At 32.2% G+C, this 11,578-nt stretch overlaps 1 protein-coding gene across 1 annotated transcript; it reads right to left on the reverse strand.

Annotated features, from left to right (window-relative positions):
* Positions 1-6,061: 6,061 nt before the first annotated feature.
* On the reverse strand, positions 6,062-7,870 carry LOC100799906 (cytochrome P450 78A3). Its single transcript, NM_001317595.1, is given in 2 exon segments — positions 6,062-6,699; positions 6,898-7,870. Coding segments are annotated over 2 exon segments (1,572 nt in total). The 5' UTR covers positions 7,852-7,870; the 3' UTR covers positions 6,062-6,081.
* Between the last annotated feature and the right edge of the window lie 3,708 nt (positions 7,871-11,578).

The following is an 11,578-nucleotide window of genomic DNA, read 5'->3' on the forward strand; positions in this document are numbered from 1 at the left end:
TTACTTTACTTTATATAACAATTAGATTTACTTGATAGTTGATATACTTCTTGCATGTTTTCTAAATGTCATAATTACGGAGACGAGTAATGTAAACCTACTTTTTGTATTGCTGCATTTGCATGGTTTTATACGGCTATTTTCAATGGCACGCCCATTTTCGGTTATGATGAGTATTAGTAAATATCAATAATTCTGCTCATGAATGTAAATATAGTCCTAAAGATGGAAAAGACAATTAGTCTCTCTGCTTGGTCGGGTTTTGCTAGGTTCCTCTTGCGTGTGAAAAAACAACTTCTAGCAGAAGTGGACCCTCTTGAATCAACTGGACCCAAATTATTGCACGAAAGGGCGTTGCTAAGAACTTAATTGGTCGATTTGTTTTCATTAATTGTGTCTCAAATCTGCGAGATTCTGGGGATATGCCACATTAATTGGTTGGGGGGTTAATCAGATAAGATGCCACGAATAATCAACTTCACCGAACAGACACACTAAGGAAAGTAGTAAAGTTGGCATTGGACGGTTATGTCAAAATCAGAAAAGGGAACTTTGGTACGGTCCATCTTGATCATAATATATATCTTTCTGGTTAATAAAATATCTCTGTGTTCATTATGCAACAGAAAAGTGCACAAATGAAACCTTTATTATTGATGAACCTCCAGAATGCCTAGTTTTATCAGGAAATCACGTCATTACATTAATGTATTATAACTGTACATAGTCTAATTGTTAAATTCTAAAACAAATTTTGTTCATCTTCTTATATATAACTTTGTGATCATAATACATATACTTGCCTAGTCGTTTGTTTGCTCTTGGATAACCACCCAAAGGACTTGACAGTTGATCCAAATGAAATATTTGTATTGTTTCAATGTGACAACCCCACAGAAAGAACGTTAATCTGATCTTTCGAAGCCTCCGTTAGACACAAACTTATTCATTTATTTATTTTCTGACTAAGCTACTGTCATTAAATTAAAACAGAACAGCTACCACACATATAGTTATCATATATATCCAAACAGGCACTAAGCATCTTTCGAGAGCTAGGAGTAATCAGATTGAAATAGACTTGAAATCAGTGGTATATCAAAACCCTATTTAGTTTAAGCTGCTTTTCCTTCTCCTTCTTCAAACAAGGGAAGTCACCATTTTGTTCCTTGTGCTTGGATTTCCTTTCGGGTCAGTGTCTCTGTCTATAGTGAAGTATAGGGCAATCCTTAACTAATGGAGATCAAGGGTGATCTTAAGGTTTTTTAATTGATGTATTTACCTTAAAGTGTATTTGGATGAGAGAATTTAAAATTATGAGAAATTTTATGATGATGATAAAGAAAATATGCGAATTTTTTGAAAGGTTCCTCTATCAAAAAGAAAATTTCAATTTTTTACCTTTTAAAAGAAATTAAAATTTTATATTTTTAGTTATTTAAACAATGAATTTTAGATTAAAAAATTTAAATTTTTTGATAAACTTCTTTTCTGGGTTAAAATTTTTTATTCAAAGGAACTCTTAATTCAAAGGAACTCTTAATGAATATTGTTTGCAATTTTCAAATTCACCAAGAGGAAAGCCCTAATTGTCTGTTAGATCATTGTCGTGGGCTCCATGTGTATTGTGTTCCTTTCAACCATCTTCATAACATGATCCCAATATAAGCACGGTACTCGTAAAGTTTGATGTCAGGGTTTACTCAAATTTAACAAATAAATACTTGCAATACTTTTTTTCAACACATTCGTTATTTATTATTGAAAATACAATACTATAACGGATTCCACATCAATTTCCGGGTGTTAGAGTTTCTCATTTTAAATACAATACTATTGAAAACTCTGAAGTGAACCAGATTAGTCAAAAGATATGATCAATTGAAACAATTGGCTATGGATATTAAAGATGTCTCGTTAGCAATTAGTTTTGCACATAATATTATGCATACATTTGTGGCAGATACATTTTATTAATCTGGACTGAAAATTAATTAAGCAGCCTTCTTCTGAATATTGCAAGATGGTTTTGATTATATTTCAGGCTCAAAAACCAGTTATGAAAACAATGGGCAGGGTAGACTGGTGCAGGCAAAACAAAACATAACTTGATATTTTCAATTATTCGAAGCAGAAATTAGAGGAAGCTACCAATGAAAAGGACTACTTCTTACTTAATACATCCTGTAGAGTCATATATCTATCTCTCTCTCTCTTTATATATATATATATATATATATTATTGTGTTAAATTTAAATACAAGTATATTTAATTAATTTATCTTATTCAATATTATCATTCGTAAAAGGTTCTTCATTTAATTTTATTTTTATTTTTAATGACACTTTTTATTCATGATTTTAAATTTCAATAAATAATATTTTAGAAATAATTTTATTTATTATTTGAAATTAATAAAATTAAATAATATTAATCAATTTTATTAAAATTAATTATTTTTTATTTATACATGAGTAATGAAAAAATATAAAACATAATTAATTAATTGTTATACAAATGATGACGCTAGCTAATAGGACTCTTTTTTCAGCTGATGATCTAGTTGTTGCAAAAGCCTAGTCAAGGTTTAAATAAAAGATGATGTGACAGCCCATCAATTATAAGCAAATTTATGTTCGTCTCAAGTGTGACTGTACAACAGTATATGTGTTTATTATTTCGGAGGAAAACGATAAAAAGTAGGAAAACCAACTTTACGAAATAGTACAAATTAGGTTGTTATAATATACTAACTTTATTGATAACTGAATTTTGTTCCAACTAATCCATGTATATATGATCATGCTCACCCACCCTAATCGGTTAAACTAGCAATTCGTGACTTTTGTGTATTGATGGCTCCATACGAAACAGCAACTTTGTTATTTCAAGTATATATGTGTATATGCATATATAAAGGAAAGGAAATGATAGTGATAAGTGTTTAACCGTCTTTGATCAAGCTTTCTTTATAAACCAATTCAACCGAGAGAATTCAAAGTTTGAGATTCTTGTCAACAAAACATGAAAAAATCATTACATACCCAATTCATGGTATATTGGGGGTGAGTAAACGGGGAATATTTTTATCAATAAAAAGAGAAAAACTAAGCCAGACACAAGCACAACAAAACCATCAGTATCTTTATCTATGTCCTTCACAGAATTGGCGCTGTCCATTGCAATATTCATGTTGTTTCCAAAAAAGTTAGGACATATTATTTAATGGGGCGGGGCCCAGTTAAGCATAAGCGTGTCTGTTTTGATGAACTATATAGATTTTTACTTTTTATTTTTAATCTGTAGGACTTTCTGTTAGTAATTAAGGAACAGTAAACTCTTTTGTGGTCGTGCTAGACTCTTCTAGTGAGTCGGATTTCTTCACGAATGGTGCTGCTTGCTGCTGTTCTTCCGGTGGCTCCAAACAGCTGAATGTAGGGTTAGATACATATACTTCAATGCTAAAGTCTGAATTTCTTCCAATAAAGTAATATTAGCAAAATAGGATAAGGGTAATAGTGTACCACAGGAAAAATTATTATATTGTTTGGTCTAGAAACATTATCAACTCCACCAATCTCGATCAATATAATATATAATTGAGTAAAGATTAATTGAGATCATAAACATGTGATACTTGGATCATTACATTAATTTCTCATATCACAAACACGAGAATTGCAACCAAGTTTAACGAATTTTTGTTTGAAATAGAATTTGACAATATGTTCCACAATAACAAAAAATTAATTACCTCTTGTTATTAAGATGACCAAAGGAAAAATAAGAAGAAATTTAACTTCATCAAAATATGATAGTTGAACTGGAAAAAATAACACTGTAATTGCAAAATGTCAATACCAAGAATCGAATCTTACATTAATTTTTGAAATAAATGTTTCCTCTAATATTCAGACAACTGAGAAAAAGAAAAGAGGAAAGAAAGTCTTTGTATAGAGAAGTCTTTGACTTCCATGGTCATAACCAAAGAATATACGAAATTTGGTGAAAATGTCCTTGGTGGTCATCATCTATATACCCTTTTACCTATCATACCATGATGATAGTAACCATTTTCACTGGGGGCAAAGCCGCTTTGCATAAAATTTATATCATATTGTCGAAACAGAAAAACAAATTCAGAGGAAGTATGGTAATAAATAGAAACATTCCATTATGTAGTCGCTAAACTTGTGCAAGATTGAAGATTGTAGTACCTTTTTATTATAAAAAAAACACATACAATCAATCCCAAGTTAGGTCAAGTGGTTAAAGGAATTTATTCCAAACATGTCATGTGGATGGTGAGATCAATAGTAGCAGACTAATCTGTACTTGTCACCATTCATTTTCTTGAACTGAAAAAGAATAGAGATGATGGTGGTCCAATTTATGAAAAGGAAAGAGCTTACAATATAGACCGTCATAGGTGGAAGGAGGACAAGGAGAAATTAAAGCCCATCAAGTGTGTAATGGAGATGTCATTGCGCGTAAGAGTGCCTATGAACTAGAAAGACGAGGGAACCATGTACTTTGTGGAGATCAGATATGGCCAAAGGGTTTTGGCTGTGACTGCGTAGTGCCAATTATAGGTCCTACGTAATAGCTATGGGACCATCTCTGCTCAACCGGACTTCGTCTTGAGAAAAATGTTTAATCACACCCAAATGCAACTAAGTGAGAAAATATGATTAGTGATTGCTAGATAGGTGCAGCCTAATTAATATGGTGGTCGCTACAACAGACCCTAATGGCGGTGTAAATTTAAATCACATGAATGCTCACAATGCATCCGCAACAAACTTACAAGTTACAACCAAAATGCAATAAGACCATACAGAACCTAAACATGATTCTATATCATTTTCTCGTAAAAAAAGTGGTCGAATGGGTGTGCTCATGTGAGATGTTAAGGAGTGTAAACGCCATCTTAGAACATCTTTTTCTTAATGAATACAATTTAAATAACTTATTTTGAATTATTTATCTTTTTTTAATTAATTCCTATAATATCATATCATAATTAAATAACTTATATTTTATTTTAATAGTATCATTTTAAGTCATTCTTAAATAATAATAAAATATTTTTTTAAACAGAAGCAGTTATTACTTATACAAACTACCAACGTAACACATAAATTTCCTCCAACTAAGCAAATATATATTGAATATAAACATAAGTAATCATTAATTATACAAGCAACCAACATAACATGTAAATCATTGCTGATATTTAGTACTTTTTTTCTTTTCTTTTGTTTATATATTATTCTTTTAAATTTACTTTTTTTTACAGATCTTTTTATTGCCCCTCCACCAATCTAACATTTTCCGTCAATGAAGGGCTCAGATTCGTAACTGATAACATTTGGCATCATTTCAATCTTTTCCATTTTCTAACTGGGACATGAAAGGATTTAGCATCTAGGTATTTTATATTCAGAATTCTGATTGCATATGTCTTGGCTGAATAAAGGGTACGGACTATATTCTTACCTTTACCATGTTGATGAGCGTCAATTCTCCCGGTTTTGGAGGTTAGCTGCACATTATTTATTTTTCTTCGCTGGTTGTATTGTTTTTCTTTTTTATTCTGAAGAGGGGGGAATTATGATCAAGTTATTTCTAAACCAGCTTACATATGATTCTAAATAATTGACATTAACATGATTATAATTTTGTAATTATTCCAGAATTTAGTGATTACCTACTTAAAATAATTATTTTTTAATAACATGAAACTGATTTATTTATTTTTGACTGTATAACGCGAAACTGATGGAAACATGGAAGTCAACTAAAAACGTATTAAGTTTATTTACACTGGCAACAGTACTTTTTTTGTAATAAGAAGACAAGCTGAGAAGACTTAATACTTGACCACTAAAAAAAAAAAAGAGAGCCTAACCCATCCCTTCCACCATATTACCATTGTGTGGCTGCACACCTGCCACCAACCACCAACCTACATGCAGCAACATGCATAATCTTTACTTTACTTTCTTGTCTGTTTTATTTCTATATATTTCATTTTCTTTTTTTCTTGTTCCCTTTTTAATAAAAGCTTCAACTCTCTCTTATCCACGCCTGGGGCGCACTTTGACGGTGAGAGGGTTAGCCATTTCACTAGAGAGCTTCAGCACCTCCGTCAGATCAACACCCTTCTCATCAGACGGTACCCATTCGAACTCATGCAAGAGCGACGCCACCCAAAAGTTCACCGTAGCCCATCCAAGAGTCTTCCCTGGGCACGCTCTCCTACCCGACCCAAATGGAGCAAGTCTTGGATCCGACCCGAGTATCGAAAATTCGGCATCTCCACCCGCAGTGACAAACCTCTCGGGCATAAATTCGAGTGGGTCCTTCCACACGTGTGGGTCCCTGCAAATAGCCCACATGTTGACCATAGCAGTGGTCCCCGCAGGTACGTGATACCCATCAATGGTCGTATCATTGATGGACAAGCGGGCCCATGATAGAAGTGGGCCCGGCGGGTGCAGCCGCAGCACCTCCTTCACCACCGCTGGTAGGTACGTCATCACTGCCACGTCATCCTCTGCGACGGCGCGTGCTTTTCCGACAACTGCATCTAGCTCCTCTTGAACTTTGGACTGCACATGAGGATGAAGCGCCATCCTCGCGAGTATCCACTCTATCAAAACCGCTACCGTGTCCGTTCCTCTGAATATCATTTCCTGAAAAAAACAAAATAAAATTGCACAAATGAAAAAACATTTTAGTGCCACCTCCACTCACCACTTCCGCTTTCTCAATTATTCTCATTAACATTTTTCCCTCCCACACTTGGACCAATGGAATTATTCTCAAAATTAAGCGTGTCACACTAGAGTAACAAAATGCCATTACACTAGGATAAAATTGATTGAACTTACCCAAAGTACAGCGATCATGTCGGAGTCTGATAATTGATCAGGTTCCGGGAGAGAGAGCAAGACGTCAACAAAATCACGATTGGTTTCGGTTTTACTAGCTCGGTGTTCAGCGATGATTGTGCCGACGAAACGGTTCACCATGGGGACGAGGTTGGAGCACCTGAACCGGATATTTTGGGCGTCGAAATGTGCAAGAAAAGGAAGGTGGTCGGCCCAATTAAACAGGCCCAACAGGTCATAACCTTGGTCCACTAATATTCCAAGGTCTTCCATTCCGCTGTTTGGGTCGTGCAGCTTATACTCTTGTCCAAACACGGAGCACATCATGTTACTGAGCGAAGCCTTTTTCAGCACTTGGCGAACACGTAAGCTGCGGTGGCGCTTGTTATTTAGGATGTGAACCATTTGGGCGGCGATTTGAGAGCGTTGGAGCTCAGAGGCTTTTATCTGGCGGGGGCAGAAGAAGTGATTAGAGGCGATTCTCCTGAGGCTTCGCCAGTAAACTCCGTAAGAGGCGAAGCCGATGGCGCGGTTAAACATGAGGCTGTATGCGGATTCTTTGACGGGACGATCGGCGAAGACGGAGCTGTTGAGAATCTCCTTGGCCACGTCGGGGTGGCACGTGACGATGACACGTGTGTCGCCGAGACTAAAGGCCATGAGGCGCTTGGCTCTGCATGTGGCGGCCGCGGCTGCGATACGGTGATGGGCCAGGGAAATCATGAGGCCCATGCTTCCAATAAGAGGGAAGCCTTTGGGACCGGGAATGATTGAAAGGGGGGGAGAGTAGGTGTAGTACTTGCCCCAGGCAGGACCACCGGGGTGTGACCAGTAATAGAAAGTCATGGTTAACCAGAGTGAGCCCATGATCAAAAGGACCCATGCAAGGTTTTCTTGGGTGCATTTCGAGGTCAGGGCTATTATCCAGAGGTTGTCGTCAATGTGGCTTGTCATGGTGGGAGGGATAGTGCTTCAGTGAGTGCCAAATATTGCACAGGTTGCTTTGGCTATTTATAGAGCAAGTGAGGACTGGTCCGTCACCAAAAAACAAAGACAAAGAATCAATAACTGTTACGGTTATGTGTGCTTTCTCATTCCTACGCACTCAACCTACACTGCATAACGCAATATAACCAAAACTAATTCTTTTACACCCTACTTTTCTCATAACTCCTTTTTAAATTTAGCAATCATATATAAACATTTACTTATTTTAAATACTTTATAGTATTTTTTATTTTTTTATCACATCATAAATCTTATAATATTTATATTTTTTTTTCTTGTTTTAATTTCTCTTGATATCTTATAATATGATGAACATCCATAAAGCATTTTTCTTTTAAATTATCTTGGAAAACCAATAATTACTCATTAAGGACAATAAGTAACTTATCATTTCTGAATATATTCGGCACTTACTGTACAGGTCTATAAAATAAGTTTTAGTGATCAACAAATAATATACCTTACACTTAATGTCGTCGTTGTCAAGAAAAAAAAACGTTACACTCATAAATAATATCGTTTTTTAAAAAGTAAATAAGGCATGTGCGTACCAATAGTTTAAGAGAATTTTATGCTGTAATTAAATAAAAAATTAATTAGAACTAATGATAAATTGATTAACTCAATGGCTATCTTAATATATATATATATATATATATATATATATATATATATATATATATACATATATATATATATATATATACATATTATCTATTTCCAATCAATACATATCGTTTATAACTGTTTTAAAATTAAAAAAAAAAACAAAATATAAAATGATTGGTGTCATTAAAAGACGTAGAAAACAAATTATAAAAAGTGATATAAAAATAAGAATGCAAATAATATTTTTACCACCTTTCTTTAAAATTCTTCTAAATCACAATTTTTCATCATTTATAGTTTTTATATAAGACTCTAGGTCTTGCATTTCTGATAAAATAAAATTTTATACAAGCAACTTTCTTTCACACTCCATCACTACTAGTTTTTCTTTTCTAAGTCATTAATGCATCTTTTAGTATGTACAACATTGTCTTCTTATATTTTTTTATCCTCATTTAGAGATTATTATTAGTGTTCTTCAATTCATTATAGATCATATACTAATCTCACTCATGCATCACTCAATTATAACATGCTGCATTCAAATTTTGATTTCTATATATTAATTATGACTTTATGCAATAGCGGCTAGTATAGGAAGTTGCAAACAAATTTTTGTTTTGTTGTTAATTTATGACTTTATGCAATCAATTTTATTGCTACAGTGTCATTTTTTCATCTTGATAATGATGTTAGTTTTCATTTCATATTTGTATTGAAATTGATTTAAAATCCATTATTTTGGGCTAAATCATTACATTTAATATTTAAAATAAATAAAAAAATACTCATTTTATGTGCGCTAATAGTTCCTAACAAAAATTAGTCATTATTTTTTACGAAAATAACTTAGGATCATTATCATGGTTAGAAAAAAAAAATAAAAAAAATGCAAGAATCAAAACATGTTCATTTAGCATGAATGGAATCATTATCCAAAGTGAGACAAGTTACATGAAGGGGTGATTTCTCAAATTTATGTAGAAAATTTATAATTTGACATGAGAATATAATTGTGTAATAAGATATTTCCATGGACATGGCAAGAAATGTTGAATCTCATAAAATTACTCTTTTATTATTTATATTTTGTGGTGTTATTTGTATGTTCTATCTTGTAGAAGATTTTCATAGTATCTTGCAAAAAAAAATCAATATATATTATTTGATGATTTCTAAAACTTATTTTAATTTATCAGAGATCATCAAATAATATATATATATATATATATATATATATATATATATATATATATATATATATATATATATATATATATATATATATATATATATATATATATATATCCATAAAACACTGTTGGACAGATTGCCAACCAAGATCAACTTGTGGAAAATGAACACTAATTTATCTAATAGTGACATTTTTTTTTTCTGTTTTGTTTCTCCGCAGGAGGAAACCACAAGTCATGTGCTTCATCATATAACAATGCAGCTCTAAAAACAAGTGTGTCCCTCTAATGGTTGAAGCCTGAAAACAAAGCCAAATGGTCTATTAGCGCGATTGGTACAATATGTTGTATCCAAAGAAACCATGTCACGAAAATATCTATAGTCCAAGATCATTTTTGCATCAACCCAAAATACATTGGTGATTTGTTCCTCACAATCCATTTGATAAGCATGATAAAATGATGGATTCTCCAATATTTTTATTTTTAAATATTGCATGAGCCTACCAACTTCCACATACTCCATGCTACGCTTGTCTTCTTGCTTGGAGATAATTCTTGGCATCCAAGCGTGTATAACCAAGATTAGCTCTATCTCCTGCAACGTGTGCACTCATAAGCGGAAATGAAGCCTTTTGCTTCATTCCTGAGTCCTTCTCTATCTGAATCTCATAGGCTTGAACTTCAGATATTTTGCGATGTGATGATAACATGTGTTGTTTCTGCAAGCTGTAAAGGTGGTTATGGGTATCCACGAACTCATGGATTACAAACTTTCCATTCTTTTCACTAAATGCAATTCTTGCTTTATAAGTAATTTATGAAGCAACGTATTAATTTGTTAATAAAAAAATATAACATGATATATGGCATGAAAATATATGCCAAAGGAATGAATTTAATATATCATATAATAAAATTTAAAGAAATTATAATCCATTAAAAGTATTATATTCTTCGAAGTACCTAAATATTTTTAAAGTGAGAGCTATCCTGTTCTTGAGAATAAAATCAAGCTCGTGACTTGTGCTATTTAATTATGCTATATATCAAGTAGCTACGCTTTATTAAAAAAAAAAATCAAGTAGCTACGCTTAGTGCTTGACGATGTGTATGTTCATTAATAAAAACGCAACATAACCAATGCTTAGTTACAAGGAAAAACTGAAGAGGAAATATAAACCGACACAAAGTACTTTCTACTTAATTCAAGCTTATATTTGCTAATAACTTAATAAGGGTGACAGTGGCATAGGAAAAAAGAGGGGAAGGCCACATGGCGGTAATAATGATCACAGTAATAATGACAATGAGAGTAATAATTATTGATTAATATTTTTTTCATCTCATAATAATAATAATTGTTTAAGAAAATTTTTGTTTCAAATAATTATTATTTAACTTCTTAATGTGAATTATTTTTTTCACTTATATTATATCTCTTATAATATTAATTATAAGGTTAATTTTATAAAATTGATATTATGTTTTTATCTATTTATTAAATTTTTTATTTGTATAAAAAAATTAGAACGATAATTATATGAAATGAAGATAATAATAAATAATGATTGTAACAACCAAGAAAATTATTAGTAATAATAATGATAGAGATAATTTTTGTTGTTGAATATAATGATAATAGAGATAATGATAACAAGGAAATGATCTGTATTTTTATTTTTTAGGAAATGATCTGTATCTTTCTTGATAGATGAAATACTTAAATTATATATGCAACTAAAAACAAACTAAAATCGTGCTTTTCAAAATTCAAATATGAATTGAAAATGTTAAAATTAAATTAAAAACTAAAATTTTAGCTGGTACGTTATATCAAATAAATGTTTATTTTATAAAATTAAAATTTA

Source organism: Glycine max, chromosome 19, assembly GCF_000004515.6.
Source record: "Glycine max cultivar Williams 82 chromosome 19, Glycine_max_v4.0, whole genome shotgun sequence".
Taxonomy (NCBI): Eukaryota; Viridiplantae; Streptophyta; class Magnoliopsida; order Fabales; family Fabaceae; genus Glycine; species Glycine max.